Source organism: Syngnathus floridae, chromosome 4 (assembly GCF_059516105.1).
Source record: "Syngnathus floridae isolate MCC-2025c chromosome 4, RoL_Sflo_1.0, whole genome shotgun sequence".
In the NCBI taxonomy this organism is placed as follows: domain Eukaryota; kingdom Metazoa; phylum Chordata; class Actinopteri; order Syngnathiformes; family Syngnathidae; genus Syngnathus; species Syngnathus floridae.
Window position 1 is genome coordinate 13,457,264 of NC_142416.1, and position 21,935 is coordinate 13,479,198.

Here is a 21,935-nt window from a genome sequence, read left to right on the forward strand (position 1 = left end):
CACATCTAGGAAATACACTGATTAATATTAAAGAAGTCAAGTCAAAAACTTTCTGTCCCTCATTAGTCCAAAATCAAGATTCAGATTCTGTGTAATATGAATTAGAGCAAACTACCTGTTTTTATCTATCCATCAATGAAGAATTAAGATCTTCGGAAGTGCGATTTGATAGTATACTGACAGTACCCATTACTTCATTCATACACAATTAACACAAAAGCAAGCATATTTATTTGTCATTAAAAAGGTACACACAAACGCAAAATATTCAACAGTTCAAAATTCAAACACACTGATAAATAAAGCCAGACAAAGTCACCATAAAGCGTACGTATTAAAAAAAATTAAATCGGAACAACCCTTCATTGATGGTACTGCCCAAAAAAGCATGGAGCACTAAAAAGGTGTTACTTTTATGTTTTTCAGATTGAAAGAAAAGCCTCAACAAATTTGTAGATAGATGCCGTACAGGGGACAACCACAGGTGCTGCAGAGCACATCATGAAGATCATTGGGGGCTTCAGCGTGAATAGCAATTTTACAGATTTTGTAATCTGGTCATTAGGATTTTTTCTAAACATACATTTGCTAATACAAAGCTGCTTATCGCCTGTACTGTAGGTGTATTTACTCCAAAAAGTCCAAATGAAATAGTCAAATGCAACTCATCTAAAACTCAATACATGACTCCATTCTCATTTTCTTTTATTTGTGTTTGGTTTTTGCAATTGTGCCATTACTTGAGATACCACCAAAATAAATGAGAAGAGGAACATGAAATATGTACAATACATAATACATAAGGCAAGAGACTTCATGCACAGCATAATTATCAAATCACACCATGGTCACATTTTAAAACAATTTGATTTTGAATCATGTGGGGAGAAATACATGAAGGTGACCGCAACCAGATGCTGGACCCCCGTTTAAGGTACACGGGTGCACCCTAAAAAGAACCAGGAGTAGAATATAGGAAAACAAATCATTGTGCAGGTTTACCTAAGTTAAATCGCAAAATATCATGTAACCCAGTCTGTTTCCCTGCATGTGAATAACGGGGCTCTGTGTTCTCCATCTTCATCATCAACAGGTTTAGGAGATGACGTGTTTATTTTATTTTCTGGTATGTATTTTAGAAACTGTACAACTGACCGACATTCAAGTTGTTTAAAGGTTGAGAGGTAAACTTTCCATCATGGCTACGGTCCTTGCAACGCTTGTTCTTCTCAATCACTAACATCTATCGGCCTCTCACTCCACTTGCTCGGGCTCGGCGTCCATGCAAGTCTCCCATGGGTTCCTGGGCATTTGTGGCATGGAGAGGATGAGGAGGGCAATACCAGTGAGAAAGAGAAGAACGAAGCCGGCGCAAGCGCATCCGAAGGACCAGCTGTAGTTATGCTGGATCCAGATGGTGTCCTCGCTCTCAATCATGCGTTTAACCGACTGACGCATCACCTCCAGTGAAATGAATGAACACAGACCTGGAAAGATAAAGGACAATTTTAAGTTGCGTGGTGGCAGTGCAGATGAGGAGTTATAGCGCAGTGAACCTACCCGAAAAGGCAAAAAACATCCCAGCGGGTTTGAGGAGGTATAGTCTTCCTTTTCCTTTACCCGTGCATGAGCCAATCAAACAGAGGGAGCCTAAGATCATGAAGGCCAGACTGAAGATGGAGATGGCCGCAGCAGAGATGTTGTACTCTGTAATGAGAAATAATTATCCCATTATTGAAGAAGAATAATAAAAAAAACAGGGATTTTTAACTCAAGGACTTCCAGTGCAATGGAAAATTTAATAATTTGTTTATACAAGCATGATACACACATCTCGACTAAGCACTGGTGCCTTAATTGTGCTAGCACAACATGAGAGGTGTCCTGGCTAGTCCATCAATATTACAGATGATTAATGAAGGAGATTCAGAAAACATGGCTCGGAGAGTTATTTAGACTCCGGAGCAGATTATTTCTATTTGAGAACTTGCAGTGTGCGTGTCACTGGTGGGGCTGATAGACTGTGAGTGGTGGATGAGGGGGGGAAGGGTTCTTATGTTAGGAATGCCTGCAATAGCATCTTTAGTTTCGGGTGTGGAAGCGTACGCAACTTAATGCTCCATCCGATACATCTGCTGCAGCGGGGACAGCTGGGAATGCAAATGTGATAAAACAGCACAAGCACACAATGACAGATTGAAAGCAGCCGTCTCCGGAGAGTTGGTGAGGGGAGTATTGTGGCGTGGAGGGCAGCTACAGAGACTCACCTTTTTGAGTTTTGTGTTCAAAGATCTCAGAGTCCTGTCCTGGTGTAAAGTGGCCAAAGTAAGTGCAGTTTTCATCTAAGGGGATAAAACAACAGATATTAGTTCATTCATGTCAATTACAGTAAGAAGAATAGCAAGTTCAACAAGACTACAATATAAATTGTCACTTTTCATGCTGTAATTTTCCGGATATTATTTGGATGGATGGATGGATGGATGGATGGATGGATGGATGGATGGATGGATGGATGGATGGATGGATGGATGGATGGATGGATGGATGGATGGATGGATGGATGGATGGATGGATGGATGGATGGATGGATGGATGGATGGATGGATGGATGGATGGATGGATGGATGGATGGATGGATGGAACTGAACATTCTTTGTTGTCAAAGTCCATCCACCCATTTTCCGTGAAACTTGTCCCCATAAGACTGCAAGTAGACATGAAGCTTTTATGATTACGTGGTTAAGCGTTTCTTGTAACAAGTAAGAAAGTTACAAAAAGAGAAACAGTATATGACAATTGATGGCAACGTGAATCACCTTTTCTTGACCCTTTTGTATTAACATTTCAGTTTTCCGCTGTTTAATATTTCATTATAAATTTGCATTGCATTTATTTTCTACAATAAAATAGATAAAACCCAACAAATGAGAGTAGGACAAAAGTCCTTGAACATATTGTTCGAATTCAGAGGTGGCGCTGTAAATTCTTGCTGAGTGGAACAATGCAAGTTATTCGAAGAGCTTTGGCATATTAACACCTCAATGTGTACGTTACGAGCTGACAGCTGTCATTTCATTTCAGAACTTTAAACTCAGAGCCAGTGTGAAACACTTTGCACTACACAAGCAATATGAAGAGCTGTCGAGTGAACTGTGAATGAAAGCTATGTGCCGTGTTATTTATTGCTCCAAATCTTTTCCAAAGTCCTCGTCAAGTTTTGCCCCGCATACTTTAACTTTGAATTCATATACGTACATTATACTCCACCTGTTGTCACTGTACGGTGTGAATATGTAAGTCTATCAGTAACTTCACACTAACTCATGTCTCGCACATGTTATTTTCCTCGTTTGATATCTAAGAAGGTCTACATACATCATATGACAAAACAAAAATATATATAGAAAATATATAAAGTAGCATTCAAGTGATGTGAAATTGTGATCTTGTTGTGCTCATTTGAAAAATGTGGCATAGCTTTATAACTATACTGTTGCCTGTTGATAATTATCGGTGTCCGAATTATTGTGAGAAGTCGTTAACATAACTAGTGTCTTCTGATTAATGGAGATCACTTTTTAAAAAACATAATTTTATTAAAATGAATTTGTTATATCAGAAGTGTATATCAAACTAGTGTCCCTTGGCATTAAAAGGAGTCACTGTCAGCTTCAGGGTTGGTGACCAGCCGCATGGTTTAGAGTCTTCAATAAATTTAACATGCATGTTTTTTTTAATGTGAGAGAAAGAACATGCAAACTCCACATAGAATGGATAGAGCCAAGATTCAAACCGACAAGGTATGAACTTGCCCTTCGTGCCGTCCTTACAGATATGTGCACATTCCACCGGATATGTGAAGAAGAGCTCAATAAAGCTCTGTCATGTTACACAATTGAGCTTTTTATTTGGAAGGCAGCATGTTTCTGTAAGCTTATACATGAAGAAGTTTCATTTCAGGCCAAGCCATTTGTGAGATGGAGAACGTTGACGCGTGTAACAGAAAAACTGCTATGACAAGATGCTATTGCATTAGCTCATGTCAGAAATGTGCATCGTGCGATGAGGTTCAACATGCATGTGGGTTCTTAATCCCTCTTCATGCACTCTTACTGTGATACATCAGTGCAATGCTTTCATGTGGAAATACTTTCATTTCCCTTTTTAAGTTTTATCAACTAATCCTGAGGGAATTTTCCTCAAATGGATCCATTAAAATGAGTCGAAAGAATGTCACATTGGGTCATGCAAGTAAATATATATGCAATAGTGCTCATGATATAAACCACTGATATATTTTGTGTGAATAATGTTTCACCACTCATACTCAGCACTGTTTTTACAAATCATACCAAGAAAACCATTTACAAGAATAGACTAGGTAGAAAATTATATATCTTCACAAATCTAGAAGAAATCTAATATGATAAGTCTATCACACCTTTGTGTGAATGTGCAACAAAACGTCACCAGTTCCACTAAGTGTATTCGTAGGCATCCTGCCAAAAAAACAAATAAAGAAACCAGAAGCACTTCTGTACTAAAAATGCTTCCACTGAAAGGTGGACTTATCAAGTAGGGGGAAAAACATTGTTACTTAGCAACAAGATCCAATTTGGAGGACACACTTGACTTGACTGTAGTTTAACTTCAAACCTTGTCAAATCTTGTGGATTATAAATAGCTTTGAGTGTTTGTACTTAATGTGATTACATATTAGCATGTTTAAGGAAATTAAAATCCTTTCTCGTCATTCTCTTCTAACAAGCTTGTTAGTACATAATGTCAGGACATTTTCTGTCTCACTACACTCGGAAGGAAGATGAACACAGAGAAAAAGGGAGGGAGGCGGGGGCAGAGAAATTACTGTGTGCAGGCTTTGTGCTCGACATGTATTTCAAGCAGGTTTTTGTGACTCTTGCTTGGCTTTTGATTAATAATAATTATTCCCAAATGAAAAGACAATGCTTTGATGGATGTTGCTTTGCATATTCGTTAGTTAGTAATTAGCAGTATTTTGGGGCGCTTAATAAGAATCCAATTTACATAAAACTTTGTCGAGGTGTGGTCTACCAAAGAGGAACTACTTCAATTTTGATAAGAATCTGGATGAAGGCGTAGACAACAATTTTTTTTGCTGTATTTGCAAAGGCAGATTTCATATTGGAACTCATTCAATGAACCTAATACAATTTCTCCTGAGTGTACAGTGCTTATGTAGCGCTGACACCCAAATGGGAAATCCATCAGCCTCCACAGAGAAGGCTGGCACATGGCCCTGTGTGCTCTCTCCTGAGAAGAGCATGTCCTGTGAGGACTCAGGAAGGCCAAATGGTAGCAGCCGTTTTACCTCACTGCATTAGAACTTTTGTTGAGTGTGGGGTAATTTGAACGTCTGGAAATGTGAAGGCAGCGGGGGAGAGTTCTTGCTTTAGTGGGGCAACAAACTTTGGAGATCAGTGGGGTCCCCACATGTGCCGCCGTCACTCAAAAGGAGACTCGGACTGGTTGTGAACACTTGACCGCCGCGGCTGCCGGACTAGACAGCTGAGTATTCACGCGGCCTATATTTGTATCTCTAATAACTCCCTGCCACAGACTTTACATGGCATCATTAAAAGATATTGAAAATACATTATATAAATATATTTGTTTTGTCTGGAGCCATGCTGAGTTCACTGTTCTCATTTTATCTCTGCTGTGATGGACAGCAACCGTTTCACTCAATCCTTCCTCTTTTCCTTCAACAACTGGCCTTGGTTGAAATGTCTTTAGATCAAGTGGAACCTCTAAACTAAGATGGGCGGTTAGCAGAAGAAGATGAAACGTTAAGAAGAATTTACACAGGAAGTTACAGTATGCAAAGTAAGCTGACTCACATACAAAAAGCCAAGACAGGTCTCTAAGAGTGGTTCATTATTTTTACAGTTAAATCGTATTTAAAAGTTCCCTGTTGTTACTTTTTAGGGTGTAATAGTTTGAAGCTGGAGAATACTATTTTCATTATTTCCACGATGAAAAGTAGTTCCCCCAAATAGATAATGTTGGACCCCAGAGGCGACACTGTAATCCTGCAATCTACTATAAGACCTCACCAAGTTTTCCCCATGAGTGTCTCGCCATGACCTCATCTCAATGCATTACTAATGGTATTAGTCCTGCTTTTTATCACTGGCTTTTGACACCACCCTTAAAGACTTGTGGCTGTGATAAACAATAACGTTCCTCTCCAAATACAGCAAGCAGAGTCGGAGATGCCCCGCGAGGTTCGCGGCTTTCCTCAAGCAGGTTTACTCAGTTCGTAAACAACGGCATGCAGCACGGCGATGGCCGCTAATCAGACTTATTTATGTGGACCTCAAAATGACTCAGCTTCATTAGTTGCTGAATTCGTCTGAATGACCCTCAAGCAAGATAATAAACTTGTTCACATGATGTTCTACACCATACAGCAAAAGACTTTTTACCGGCATTAAAAACCACTCAGCACTGAACTAAATGCAGCCAGAAACAATCAAGGCCACTTTTTGGTTGATGAACAAGAATGGTGTTTTTGAGCTCCTTAAATGAGATTCACTGGGAGATCATCTTTCCAACCAAAAAAAAAAAAGCTTGTTTTAATTTTGTAAAATGTGACTTTGTTAAACATTGTAGTTCTGCAAGTGCTTCTTTTAAAAAATAGAAATTATTTTGACTCACAAAAAAGAAAAGAAAACTACAATCTGCATTCTGGGATGCATTTGTGATAATATTAGGATTGTACACTTCCTGCCTAGACAGGAAGTGCTGGTTAAACTGGAACTAGGAAGTAAGTTCAGTGTAGTGTTTCAAAACCTGCTTTTAAGTGCAATATAACCTCTCGTGCATGATCATCTGGACTGAAGTGCTGCTTGTACTGTAAGTCTATGCTTTGTATATTTACTGACTGTAGTGTGTTATGTGTAACCTAGGCTACAAACTTTGGATGAAGGCCTAGTCAGTTTGCCTCTCCCTCGTTTGTTTTGTTAAAACACTCTTCTTCTTTGCTATTTGTGTATACTGTACTTGGACAAACGCAGGCTACAACCCCGTCTCTGCCAAATTAATTTTACGGTTACCGTAATAAACAATAAATAAAGTGCTGCCTTGAGTTCAATTCGTCACATGACCACACTTACACTGCAAAAATAAATCATCCTCCCCTAATAGAAATATACCTGTCCCCCCCCCCAAAAAAAAACCCTCTTTAAATCAAGACGTCACCATGCATATTTTTATATTAGATACATCAAGAAATGGTGATTATCCTTTTTTTCTGTTTGTGGGTTCCTACGTATCTGCTGCAAAGGCCTTCTCAGGAGGCTCAGATGTCTCATCCTCCTATTTGTCCCAAAAAGGAGCACTGACGGCATCATTTGTCACTTTGATGCTCCGCAGCATATTTGCAAAGCACAATAATGTTTTAAAATCTAAGACTTGGAACGCAGTGGTGAAATTCATCTACATCTTCTTGAACTGTGTTTCTTAAGTGCAGAAAGCCAGAGCTTGCTTGTTCATCTTCAATATACACATGTACGTTATGAACAATGAATTTCAGTTTCCACTGTTTAACTCGGGTTGTTTTTAACTTTGGCTCTTGTTTTCAAACTCTTGAGAGTGATCAGACTAAAGTTTGGCTGTGTACTCTAATCATAAGTCATATTTGCGTCAGTGATATTTGAGTCGCAAACAGTTGCTCTCCTCTTACTATTTTAAAGTCATCATTTTAATTTCTTTTGGACTGGACAATTTTGTGGTTGCATCCTCTGTCTTGTCATGTGGCCTCTTCTTGGACTCAAAGTTTCTATACTTTAACTTGAAAATTCTCCACTCATCATTTATGAAAAATAAGCTTAATTTTTAAACTTTTAAGAAGACACAGGTGCAAAATGTAAAACAAAGCTTGTGTAAACCGCACTATTGTGAGAATAGTTTTGGATGTTTTTTACAGTAGTTTGATTTTATTTCAGTTTGACTACTCTTTTTAGATTCAGTTAGTTCTAATACATGTGTATGTGTGTGCGTGTGTGTATATATATGTATATATATATATGTGTATATATATATATATATATATATATATATATATATATATACACATATACATATATATACATATATATATATATACATATGTGTATATATATACACATATATATATATGTGTATATATATATATATATATATATATACACACATATATATATATATATATATATACACATATATATATTCACATACATATTTATATGCATATATATATATGTGTGTGTATACATATTTATATGCATATATACATATATATAAATACACACACATATACATACATATCTATGTTTATATAGGTATATATATGCACGTAAAATGTAGTTTCAGTTAGCTATCATTTTTATTTCATTTCATGAACAAAAGATGCTCTGGGGATTTTTGTTTTTTTCATTAGTTTTCATTAACGTGAATGACCTTGACCTGCTGCAGCATCTCTCCCCTTGCTAGTTTATGAGGAATCATCTGGAGATCATCCAGCCAAACATGTTCTGTTTTAGTGGAATACAATGAGATGACACCTCGCCTCACCTCCAGGCAGGGTGATGGGTCCGCAGCCATGCTTCTCATCGTAGACGTCAGCGCTGATGTAGATTTGCTTCTTACACAGCCTCCAAAGGCCAAAGTGGGCCGCCTCACACGTCTCATTGACCTTCTTCACCTGGGGGCTCAGCACGGCCCAGTAGTCCGTCACCACGGCTGTGAACATACAGGCCATGCCCACCAGCAGCACAAAAATGGCAATATTGATCTTGATGCGCTTTTCCATGCTCCCAGGTGATCAGTGTTCAATCCAGCAAAGAAATAAAAATATCTTTTGCTCGAATACACAATCGATGACTCTTTCCACTTGAATGAGTCAGCAGCAAGTTTTTGTCTTCCTGTCGCTCTATCTGCACTTTGAGTGTGTGCCTGTGCTTCGATATGAAGAGGGTCAAACTCCTCCGTCCCACTAATGATCCTTATCCTGCTCGCTGTGACCGAGGGGGCTGCAAGTTTAGAGGCACAGCTGTTGAGGTAGATCAGAAAAGCTGATGACCAAACCAACTGTGTCTGCCTTTGCGAGCAAACGGGATAGTGGTGGTGGGACGCTGCATGTGGCGGTTGGTGTTTTCAAATGGGGCCGGCCGGGGGGTGTGTTTGTAATTCTATAAATGTGACCGATGAGTCAAGTTGTGTGCCTATCCCGTTGCTCTCAGCATGTTCGAATAAATTAAACCTCTGAACCCCTTCAGAATTTTATGGGAAATAATAAACCAAGACCTATTCCATAAAGATCCAACATAACATTAACTGGCAACCACTCTTTTTTTTTTCTCCCTCCTTTAAATAGTGTGTATACCAAATTCAGTTCATAAACACGCTAAAAATTAGACTTGCCCCGACACTTATATAAATAAGGATTTTTAGGCTGGGCAGAGTCTGCTTTCTCTTACCGAATTATCAGGTGCATTGTGGTAACGCCTGCCACTTGTTTTCTGTGTTTGGTTATGTGATGTTCACAAGCTGAGCCCTGAGCCACTGTGATGTCATTTACACTCGCCAGCAAGTTGCAAACTGGCTGCCCCCTGACACGACTGAATTTTTCTGCCCAATTCATATTCCACAAATGCAATAATAATTAGGGTAGCATGTTTAGACAAGTGGGGGATAGATAAAAGATATAATTGTGAATTATTATTTTCCTTTAATTTGCAGCATCTCTGAAAAAAGGTCTGTCGGATTTGTCTAAGATTTTGGTTTATTTATCAGAGACAACCACAGTCATTTGGAGCTCTGAGTATTTTCAATAAAGAAAGAATCAGTAGTTCCGGATGTGACTTGGGGAAAGTTGCCCCTGAAACAAGTGATGTTTTTTGCTCGTTACATATCGGATAATGAGGTCAAGCATCAATATCTGGTGTGTTTCACGATTCCAATGAAAGGATATACTCCAACTTGGATTGCTCAGGGCTAAACCGAGCCTCATCACAGTGACAGATGTCTCCCCTGTCGTTGCTGGATCCACTGCATGGCACCAATATCCACAGGAAGCAGGGTATAAAGACCCCTGCCGGGAGAAATGTCAGCCATTTAACACTTTCAAGAACTTAAGAAGAGAGTGGGTGCCTGTGGAGAGGCAATCTCGCCAGGGGGCTGAAGCTCCATCTGACTTAGACACTTCTTCACGGGTTAAAGCTGAATGAGGTTCTCATCTTTTTGAACTGACGATTGATTTTCTACATGGGACATTTTGGAATGTTTGCGTAGTTTGAAGACACTATGGTGTGCTTGGGCTTGAAACGATTGTTCATGCATGAGCAAATGCACCATAAAGTCTCAACTCAAAGACCCAAATCTCGCTCTCTCACTCACAACCATTGTCTGAACAAACATGTGACATGGTCAGGAAAAAAAATAGTCACCTGTTTGTGATATGCTTCTCCAAAAAAGGAAAAGAAAGTCTAAATGCATGTGAAGCAAATTTCTTGACGCGTAGGAATGTTTCACATAAACAAGGACGCTACTCCTAAAATAAACACCCATTGGATGTAAATGTTTTGTTTAGTATGTGTCATTTGATTGTTTTTTGGAATCTCAAGGACTGACGTATGAACTGTAGTGTCATCTTCTATTTGTCACATCAGCCCAGCATGTGTCATTCTTGCACCTTGACCTAATGCTAACAAGTCTGGCGACTATGTGAGTGCACAGAAAGGTGACCCATGCCAATCTCTTGTCAATTAGTGGAGGAGGCACTATATTTCACTGGACTTAACAAGAAGGATTAGGGCACAAGCTTCATTGTGGATAAAAATGTCAGAGCAGATCCACGGGTGTCAAGTAAACAGTATTGGCTGAGCGGACGCCCTAATTCAGGACCGCAGAGGAAGAAAGGTCATACGACCTGTTTGGCATCAGCAAGCTACATTCACGCACGCAAGTGGACTCAAAATAAGTCCATTCTAAATCAAGGCTCTGTGACTTGAGAATTTGCGAAGACTCTCCAACGACACTCGCCAAGCACATGAGGATGAGTTTGACCGATTCCAAACTGGGCAACATGTAGAAAATCTTTGATGCAACTCAAGTGTGTAAAATAACAAGAATGTGGTTGATATTCTAGATGGCCGTGCCACAGACAACAGCCGCTTTGCTTGATCTTATGTTACTAGACTGGAGAGGAAGTGTTCAGCAGCTTGTTAGCTCAGTCGAGCATTATGTTTGATCGAGCATTTTCACTTTAACACCTCGCATTGGCTGACTGTCTGCCTTCCAGCGTTACGGCACCGCACGCCTGCATCAGTGGACAAATATAACCTCTCCGGTCAACGAGCACATCTCTCCCTCATTTTTATTGAACCTCAATTCAAGTCTAAATAACAACATTGCTCATTTAAAAAAAAAAAAAAAAAAATCCCATGACATCACTTTATAAAATTTATTGTAAACTGTACTGAAATAAGCCAATAGGTTCTGCAAGTATGCAAACAAAACAACCAACATGCAACAGTGAGACCATTACTATGAAATAGCCAATTCAAATAAAGAATTCTAAGGATGGCAGAAAATCCGTCATTTTTTGTAACACCCAAATTATCTGAGCGCAAAGGCAACTAGTTCATAACAGAGACATGTAAATATCATACACCTTGTTGTAACAGTCCCGTTTCGTTACGAAAAGCAAACATACTACATACTGTATTTTCTCATAATGTGGCTGGAATCATTCAACAGCCTATGAAATGTAATGTTTGTGTGGCGCTTTCTTATTCAAGTTGGCCATGCAACCACCAATTAGCTAGGACATGGAGTTTTTTGTTATTTTTTACACCAAATGAAATACAGTATTTGCTTTTCTTGTAAACAAAAGAAGTAGGAGCTGCTTGCTTTTTCCTGAACTCCAACAAATTATCATTTGTCCTTGATACCGTCCCTGAGCAAACGACACGCATTTATATCAATTTAAATTAACACGCATGCTTCGGATGTACCCTGGAATATGTTTTGTCCTTCATCATATGCAAGACACGTCCGTATTTACAAAAAGCACGTTAAAAGCGTGTGGCAATGTTTCAGAGCTGTTTAGCACATTTCACATATTGTGAACACAAAAACTAGAGCTAACAAATTTTTAGGAGGCTTTTGTACAAATTTTTGTAAGAGGAGAGCATAGCACCAGCTGTTAAAGAAAGCAACACATACTTTTCGTAAACACTTTTGGAGATGAGACTTGCTTCAGTTAAGTGGTTCTATCGAGCAACTATCCGTTTTTATCACATAACATTTTGCAAAATGGCAGTAAAATCTCGTTTTTTATAAGATTTGTCACAAGACAACAAAAAGATTTTGTGGTTGCGCAATAATTTTTCATCTTAATGTAAGGCACAAATAATAAATGAAGCATATGTCTGTGTTTTACTTTTAGTCCACAGTCAGGCCATGATATGATGCATAGTCCTCTTCTTTGATTCTATTGGTTAAAATCAGGTTGAAACATGTATTTTACTGCTACCCACAGGGCGTAAGTGGAACAGCAGCAATATAAGTGACAACTTAAATCGCAAGTCACCATCAGTCTAAATTGTGTATGCGGTCAGCCAGGTGAACAAGCAGCCCAACTGCCTCACAGTTCTGAAGTTCGGGTACTTCATCCCGCATTCCAAAAAATCAAGCACGTTAGGTGAACTCAAAACTCGAAGACTCGACATTGTCGCTAAGTGTTAGTGTGCATGACTGTCTGTCTTTATGTGCCTAGCAATTGGCTGGTGACCAGTCCAGGGCAAATCTTTCCTTTCATTCAAAGTTACTTACTTGCAGCCCTCATCAGGATAAGCGCTACTGTGAATGGTGCTGAATGCTTTTTGGGTATGTCCAACTATAGGTGAGGATACTTCTGCATTTACTGTACATACTATATATACTCGAACTTCAACTAATTAGTCGACTACTTAAGTCTCGCCCACCTTGACGTTTAAGGCTTGAAGTGGACTAATCACATGGTCTTGGGATCTCATGCGCCAGTTTGCAAATTTTCGCTTTCGATGACACCGTCTATTGTCATTCTTGGACTAAAATGGGCTCATTCCAGCCAACAAAGCAGCGCAGTTTCTATACATCCGTGCAAAAGCTGATTGTGGCTTTGGCTATTCTGATTGCCATATTGCCATTAATATTATATTTGTTTATTTTCCCTTTCCACAAATTCCTTTTTTCCCCCCATAGTTTCCCCACATTAATGTTTAAGATCATCAAACGTGTGAACATCCCCTAAACTAGTTTATTCAACAAAGATAGCCTAAGTATACAAAACGCAAATTTTAAATGATTTCATTCATCAAGAGAAAAAAAACATTTACTTCAGCTACCTGGCCCTGTGATGTTCTGGTTGGAGGACTGAGCAAAAATATCCCATAGGGACGTCAAATACTCACTGCAATTTGTCACACCAGGCCAGGTAGCTTTGAATATTATTTTTTTCCCCCTTCATAAATAAAATCACCATTTTAAAACTGCCCTTTGTTTATCTGGGTTAACCGTGTCTTATATTTACATTTATTTGATGACAAGTGGGGAAACAATGAAAAAAATAATAATTTGGGAAGAGGGCTAATACTGCACAGACACGTACAGTCAAGTAATATCTCTCGTATTGTAAAGTCAGACAAGAGCGCTCATACGGGTGTGGTCCTCCTGTTGCCTCCATCTTTCACATCTTCCTGGAAGCAGTTGTGCACCTGCAAGAAGCCAGAGTCACTCTCAGGACTGCATTGCCTGCCTGCCTTCAAAGGGTCAGTGCGGAAGGTGTACAGGGATATGTCTCCCACCTGCATGCTCATCTCCCCGCCAAATCCTCCCCCCCGCTTCATCCCCCCCGGGGAGCGCTCCGACGACCTGGAGCTGGAGCGCGAGCGCCTCCGTCTGCGGTGGTAGCTCGGGATGCGCGAGTATGGCGAAGAGGAAGTCATGGCTTTGACAAAGTCACGCCTGGCTCGGCAGCGGGTCTCTTTGTTTTTCTCGATGTATATGTTGACGGCGAGTACTCCCACTGACTCTGCCACAATGAAGGAGAGGGCGCCAAAGTAGAAAGACCAGCCGTAGTTATATTGGTTCTTCTTGTCTTCATCTTTCTTGTCACTGGGATCGCCGGCGTTACTGGAGATGTAGACGATGATGCCGATGATGTTGCTCAAACCTGAGGAGACGGAGGAAAAACAGATTAGAAAGCTTAGTTGCAATCTGGATGGAGACATGATGACATCACCTTGATTGACTGGAGGGAAAATGAAAAAATCATTAATCAGTACCTTAAGTTATTTCAGATGTATGTATGAACCCAAAGTAGGATCTATGTAATTTTTAACATTGCCATTGGAAGAGAATAATAAATTAGTGAATCAGAGATGACTGTGGATGTCTTCTCGTGAGTATGGCCTTACCTGCAGCCACAAAGAGAATCCCAGCACTGAGCAGGATGTTGTTCTTCCTGGTGTAGATGCGCCCGACACCAACACACAGGCCACCCAGCATCAGGAGGATGGTGCTGAGAATGGGGAAAAGGCTGGAGGCTCGCACGATACCTGACATGGTGGGAAAAAAAAGAAAAGGGGGCGTTACTATCATTGAAAGTGGCGTGTGAGTGAGTCATAGCTGATATTATTTCCAGTCATGAGAAAAAAAAGTTGGAGAATTTGTTTTTCATTTCCGTGCTTTTAAACTGATCATTGCATCCATTGTCATTGTTGACTCAAGGAATTTAATCAGTAAAGTTTGTTTTATTGTGAGTGAGTAGCATAGGGTACAGGGCCTTTGGTTGATTGCTAGGTTTTTGTGATATAAAAATATATACGTATATATATTACAAATACTTTTTACACCATGAATATGACCATTATCCTCAACTGATTCAATTAATTAGGTAAAAATCAAATTTTATTGATAGAGGGGAGGGAAAAAAACTGAAGAAAATGGACTATTCCTGGTATTATTATTGGTATTATATTGTTATATTAGTATCATTTTTTTTATTGTATTTATATTAATTACATTGACATTGATTGAACTACAACATTAAGTGGGTGTCTCTTGGGTGACATGATTTGAGGAAGGCCAATTAGTCATGGGCACACCCTTTGTCATTGCTTTTGATCCAGTTAGCGTCCTGACATCCGGATTTAATGGGGGCGGCGGGATGGCAACGTCATGACTCATTAAGCCCCCCTTTGTGATGAAGGCATCAGCACTTGACAAAGGCCAGAGGATTAAGAATTGAAGAGTGTGAGGATGACAACGCCAAAATCACTCACGTAGAATGTACTCCGAGCTGTCTGTGTCATAGTCATTATCGTCCGGGAAGTGATTGATTCGAAAACAGCTTCCTTTGTTGATACCTGCACGAAACAATGACAAACACTTAAAATAAAATAACGTCTCTCTTGCTACATTTTGAGGACAACCCAGGATTTGTGTGTTTCAAATGATGCGGAGCCCCCAGGCACTTTCTATTCCAAGACTTGGCACACAAAGTATATTTTTTACTTTTAACAGAATAAAACACGGGTCAATTATGAATATCGAATTCTCAACTTTAAATAAAATGTCAAACGGATGATTCCGCCCACTTTCAGCACCACTCGAATGATGGCACAAGGTTGACTTTAAGGTCGAAAGAGTATTTTGAGACCAGAAATAAGACATTTTTAACAGCATTTGATATTCCGATTGTGACTATTAAATATTTTTGAAGAATCTTTAGTGAGTGGAATTTACATTGTTGCATACTTAGGTCATATGAGTAATTAACTAATGGAATCTCAACAGTTTGGTGCTGTGATATTGCATTTTTGGATAGTATTGATTTCTATAATTCTTACATAACAGTGGTGGAAACTGAAGTATATGGATAACGCTCCTTTCGGGGTAGTTGTATATTTGTTCTTTTTGTCAATAGTAGAATTCAATCGAAGGGAGCTCACAACCGTGTATTTTGACTAAATTCACTGAAATCATGTATTTACCATGTTAACTAATAGCCATAATTTTCTGCAACACATCATCCATTAATATATATTTTAGTTGAAAGAAAAATGGGCTAATCTCACCAGTAGAACGAACATCTGAGGCCTTCTTAAACAGACCTGTGAGCAGCTTGCATGAGATAAAAGCACACATGTGTCTCTTGATGATGTCTTGACATTAAGTCTCTGATCCTTATGATGTTTTTCAGAGGCTGCCTTAATAATTTGATGTAGGCTCTGAAATAAAGACAGCCAAGGAAAGAGAGCGCAAAGGAATTCCAGTTTGAATTTGACTCCTCTGGGAGTTTAGCGTATATGATGGCTAAAGCAAACAACTTCACGTTTGTCCTCATTCAACTCAAGTCAAATTTGGAACAACCAGCTATTAATATGTTAGATGACAGTCAAAATAATTCTGTTGTTCTTGTTTAGGTGGCATTAAATGATGCAATGCACAAAAGAAATCATACCTGGAAGAATTAGCCAGAATGATTACTGTACAATTTGTTAGTTTGAGTTTGAGATCATGTGAATGGCTTGGCTACTGAAGAATATTCCATTTATTTCACCTACACTGAGAAGTTTTGGAGCATTGTGAGCACCTCACCACATTGCATGGGCCCCAAAAGATGCCGGCCCAAAGGTTATCTGCCCTGGATGCCAGATGACCAATCTCACCATTATGTTAAACAGTTGCTAAATGACTCAAAACTTAATAATTCACACAGACTCTACACTTTTGTCTTGCTGTAACAAATTTTTGTTCTTTCATGTACCAAACAGCCCCGTTGGATTGGTGTCTGTGTTAGATCTTAAATATACTTTGATTTATGAGTGCATCTAAATTTATAACGTATCGCGTTTCAGATAAATTAATCTTTCTCCCAACTGAGCCATCTGAAAAGGTCCAGGAAGAAGCAAACACTGTCCACTGATAATCGCAATAAAGTAGAGAAAGAAAGAAATGGAGATGGACGAGACAGAAAGAAAAACATAAGAGTTAATAATAACGGTGGGATGAAAGCAAGAATATGGTAAGGGGGAGGAACTGGAGAATTATCTCTCCCTAGAGCAAGCCCATCTTTTATTAGTCAGCATAACGTCACCGTGGCAACATCCTCCCCTCGGCAAACCACAATCAGATTTCTTGCTCGACCTCTCACAGGATTTCTTTGACATCATAACTAATGTATTCTACACACACACGCACGCACACACACACGCGCACATACACACATCATGCTAGCTTATATTCATTTCCTGCAGACACACCATGGCCACAGCCACAACTGGCCCTGCAGGAAGAAAGGCAAGTATCCACAATTAATTAATACTACCTGTGTGGACACCTTATTAGGTACACTTGCACTGTCCAATGCACAAGCTTTTAGAAATGAAAATCCATGATTAATTCTAAAAAGCAAATGGCTTAATTAAATTCTTTTGACAAGAGAGACAGACACACTCAAGAGCCTGTTTGCCAATTGCAGTCACACAGAACACCTCGTACTTTGTACCTCAATCACTTCAAGATGAGTAAAAAATAAATTCTTAATTTCCTAATGATTAACCAACCAACTAATCAATCGTCATATGTACTCTGAATTTCCTAATGATTAACCAACCAACTAATCAATCATCGTATGTACTCTGAAAAATGATTCATAGTAATTCAATTTAATAAAACAAAACTCAAAATGAAAACTGTATTGATGAACACCCCCCCCCCCCCCCCCCACACACACACACACACTCATGGCAATCAACAGGGCACTCTAAAAATCCCCCTCCCACCCCCTCAACACTTCTGCCTTACTCTTTGTGACATGCATGCAGTGACACACACTTATTGCTGCCAGTGAGAGGCTCTAAAGCAGCTACTAAAGTGGCCTATCTGAAGGAATGATACATTTTCAGGGAGTTGTCATCGTAGCTATCTAGCTTTGTGCCGCGTAAGTGATAATGCCATCACGATGTTATTTTACATCGTCGGGGAGGAGCAACTCATGCTGGACTCCCAGGTTCTGTTTTAGCCACGGCCACAAATTAGCAATACTGAAATTGTGAAAATCAGCTTAATGCTTAAGTATTGAGACCTAAACATATGGGGTCGTTATCATCCCTGGAGAGGCAAAAAGAGGCTTCTGGTTTCAGTCTAGTCTGAGTAAATATTTGCAGTGCAACACTGTCATCACTCACAACATGAGCATGATGAACATCCTCCCCCTTCATAAAGGTGTGTTTGCCACATGGGGACAAGCCTTATTGCTTCTACATGGTTAGCCAGGGTGCCATCAGACTACGGCTTTATTTATGTTCTTCATTCCTCCCGACTCAATACAACTGTTGCTGTGCAAGCCATCTTTCCTTTACTTCCTGTCATAGATTGAAAAAAATGGTGCAAACTATGCGGACTGCAAATCCCTTTGAGAGACAACAAATACACCACAAATGTTCAAGGCAGATTTTCTGCTACGCTGTTTCAGTTGAAGTGAAGACGATCACGCACAGGGCCTCCACTCAGTAGCATCGAAGCTGCTGTTTTCACTTCCCTGCAACTGTAATCAATGTGTTTGTGTTTGTGTAGAGATGTGACACCTCTTCACAGATGGGACTTGGAAAACATATTCTAAAAAAAAAGTCCGACTGATGCTTTAAGTGTAGCGTGCACTTGGCGGTGATGCCGCTTATATTAGGCTCAGTGCTTTGAAGCATGAGAGAGGAAATGCCAGTTTGAGTTTGAAGATGGTTTTACATATTTAATCTAATTCCAGTAAGAGTGGGGGGCAAATACAACGAATGGCATGCAATAACCTAATTTTGGCCCCCTTTTGTGTTGTTTTTTTTAATTATGAAATATTATCAATAACCACAGTAATGAGGAATTTAATATCATTGTTTTACAGTGATATAACACATTATTTTATGGTTTGAAGATGACTATATGATGTTATCATGGGTACTTCCGATCACTCCCATAATTGGTTTAGTCATCACTTGTTCTGTGTTTTGTGTGGGTTCGTTGGTATCAATACTGCTCCTTTAACAATCTGATATTCAGGAGGAAAAAATGTAAACCTTCTCACATGCATTTTTGTGGTCATGGGTTTATTGGCCAACAGTACTTGCATCCTAAAAAGATGCCTTTTGCATTATGCATGGTTGCCTTTTTTTATTATTTTATTTTTTTAAAATAAACTGTTAAAGGCGATTGTTAACATTCTGTGATTTAGTAATTATATAACTGTTATATTTCATTTGGAATTATAGCTCATTCTATTATATTTGATCATTATGTTATTATTATTTATATACAGTAGAGTGCATAGACCAACATCATAACCGATCCAATTAAATCACTCTCGCAAATGTTCTACCTTTTTTTTATAGATGATAATTTCTTTCTCAGTTTTAACATGAACTACATGGAGGCAGTTCGCAAGTAACCACATCGCGTCTTTGAGACAAGTTGGACACGCGTTTGATTACGCAAGGATGCTTTTAGTGTAACCAGCAGGATGTTGCCTCCAGTGCGCATCACATCACGCCCATGTTGCATGCACACAGTCTGATTTGCATGCGTAATCCCAGTTCTTAAACGGAACAAGACCAAACCGGCGCTAAAACAAACACCGAAAGTTTGTGAGTTTTATTTCTACCTTCTATGCAGCAGATCCTCCATAGTCCAGAGTGCGTCAGGTCGCCTTTGACTTTCTTGCTCTGAGCGTGGCTGTCGTCCATGCTCGCGTTAGTAGCGTTGCAGATATACGCCCGCGAGTAGAGCCAGTAGTCGGTGCCGATGGCGATGCTCATGAGACTAAATGCGGCGAAGGCGCCCACGACGGCCAGGAGCGTCTGGAGCCCACGGTCACACCAAGCCATGACCGCGCATCATGCGTGTAAAATAAATCAACAAAAGTACCCCACCATAATCACCACTTTGTCTTCTCAGGTGTCTGCTTTGTGCTCCACGTCCATCCAAAGTTCAGCAAAAGTTGAAGGTCGACTCAGGAGGTCCATCATTTCTTTTCATTTTGTATATTGCAGGACCTACAGGTGGAACACTGGAAGAACCCGTCAGAAGAACCCTGAAGACCACAGCTGCCTTTTTTGAAAGTGCAAGAACCGACATCCAGACCACACCTACCATCAATGAGATGGAGCCAATGGGAGAAGAGACTCCGAATTAAGAGGCGGAAAAAGTCACGCTTCAACCTGTTTGGCGTGCAACTACAATATGAAAGACTGTCATCACAACAACTGCATGCCTGATTTAAATAAAAAGAAGAGGAAAGGGAAAAAAAGACATCTAAAAAGAAAATTAGAGACATTTATATGTAAAGCTGTGTTGCTTCAAAGCAGACCAAAGGCAAAGCAAAATGAAAAACCATATTTTAAAAAAAAGTATAAAACTCACTGTCATATTTGATTCCTGATCTTTTTAATGCACTGCTTAGTTGGGCTGACTAGTTTTAGCTGCATGGTGAGTGCCTTTTTCTTTTTCATATATATATATATATATATATATATTTTTTTTTCTTCTTACAGATAAAATGTAGTCAAAAATATCCTGCAGTCTGAGTGGCGACTGTCGCAACAGGGAGGATCAATCTGGTCTCTCCAGGCAGTGACCCCCTCCCTCCCTGCACCTTGTTAAAAAGTATGCTTTTGAGAGGACTGGTGGATATTCAATCAAGAAGGAAGGTAAGATCAGAAAAAAAATAGTTTCCGGTAAAGCCTATGGAGATGTATGAGAGGCAGGATATGCACATTTTTCCCATTTGCATAGTCCAAAATGTAAAACATTATTTTGAGAATGAAGACGTCAATGCTTAAATCATTGTCGAGTGAGAGCAGGTTTGGAGATTTAATAGTAGACTTATATGGAAGGCCCAAGATTCCAGGGTTAATCAGGCCTACTGTATATTTAGAGCATTCTAGAAATAGTTTTGTCATATGTTCACAAGGTTGACTGTGTCAAAAGCACCACTCACCTTTCGCCATCTCCACTAACTGTGCTTGATCCATGGTGACTCTTCCGAAATAATACCACACTATTAACCATATCATCATACAATGAAATGAAGTTATGGTGGGTTTGATACAAACTCACCACTTCTAAGGGACAACAGTAAAGAGGTTAGCATGTGTGACCCGTTGCAGCCCAATGTGTCTGTACTTTCTTTAGAATCACTTTTGTGCTGAGTCAGTGTAATAATTGCTCCAAGGCTTCCTGGTGTACAGAATGGACCAAGAGGCTCAGGCTGTTCAAACGAAAAATGAAAGACCCTGTCAATAAAGTGACTGGTTATTTGAGTTAAAAGGATTCCTTGAAAATTCAGGGTCGTTTAACTAAATTGCAGAGCAGATGAGGAAGAGGGCAATTTATGCCACACTAGATGAAGGGAAATCAAAACTTTGGATAAGCAAATACGGTACGTAAGGTTGATTTTAAAGAAGTAGATAAAGGTTTGTGTTAGGATTGTGTGGAGGAACCAGTAGCAAGTCTTCCCCTTCTTTGACATGCTCCTAGAAAGTGCAATTAATGATTCAATCCGCCTGGTAGGGTGCTTCCTGACACCCTCTGTGCGCCACACGAAAGAAAAAGCACTATAAAAGTACATACAGTATTGACACTGATGCTGCAGGGTGCTTTGAGGCCATCCTTACTAGCATCCAAAGTACATCCATTTACAAGGTAATGCTTTTCCTGTGCTACTTAAAATTTCCAAGATTTACATGGGATACAAATATACCAATAAACAGACCGAATCAATCTTGTGATCCAAGTCAGCAAAAGCCAGGTTATTTGGATTGTACTAAAAAATTAAATCCTGAGCGAATATCTTGTGGTGTGGCATGTGCTAAGAG

The 21,935-nt window shown here is 39.5% G+C and overlaps 2 protein-coding genes and 1 long non-coding RNA gene across 9 annotated transcripts in view; 1 reads left to right on the top strand and 2 right to left on the bottom strand.

Moving 5' to 3' along the window:
- Positions 1-225: 225 nt before the first annotated feature.
- On the bottom strand, positions 226-9,137 carry LOC148399258 (voltage-dependent calcium channel gamma-1 subunit-like). The gene is made up of 4 exons (XM_088374809.1): positions 8,599-9,137; positions 2,268-2,342; positions 1,561-1,707; positions 226-1,487 (listed from the first exon to the last, which is right to left on the bottom strand). Exons 1-4 carry the CDS (start codon positions 8,834-8,836, stop codon positions 1,255-1,257), a joined length of 693 nt encoding a protein of 230 aa, XP_088230935.1. The 5' UTR covers positions 8,837-9,137; the 3' UTR covers positions 226-1,254.
- LOC148399259 (uncharacterized) overlaps positions 6,783-21,935 on the top strand; it is a 46,164-nt gene continuing 31,011 nt past the window's right edge. For all 3 annotated transcript variants that reach the window (XR_015858252.1, XR_015858255.1, XR_015858254.1), the window contains exons 1-3: positions 6,783-6,900; positions 20,112-20,547; positions 20,613-20,768. This is a non-coding gene — a long non-coding RNA (uncharacterized LOC148399259). The remainder of the gene's footprint in view (positions 6,901-20,111; positions 20,548-20,612; positions 20,769-21,935) is intronic.
- LOC148399260 (voltage-dependent calcium channel gamma-4 subunit-like) lies at positions 13,591-21,274 on the bottom strand. Of its 5 annotated transcripts, none has more exons than XM_088374804.1 (6): positions 20,212-20,356; positions 20,001-20,128; positions 19,724-19,919; positions 15,354-15,437; positions 14,487-14,627; positions 13,591-14,242 (listed from the first exon to the last, which is right to left on the bottom strand). In XM_088374804.1, the coding sequence occupies exons 3-6, from the start codon at positions 19,875-19,877 to the stop codon at positions 13,722-13,724; spliced, it is 900 nt and encodes a 299-aa protein (XP_088230930.1). In that variant the 5' UTR covers positions 19,878-19,919; positions 20,001-20,128; positions 20,212-20,356; the 3' UTR covers positions 13,591-13,721. The 5 variants fall into 5 exon arrangements, with proteins under 5 accessions (XP_088230930.1, XP_088230931.1, XP_088230929.1 ...); XM_088374805.1 differs by having other exon boundaries at positions 13,591-13,784; positions 13,875-14,242; positions 19,724-20,128; XM_088374803.1 differs by having other exon boundaries at positions 19,724-20,128.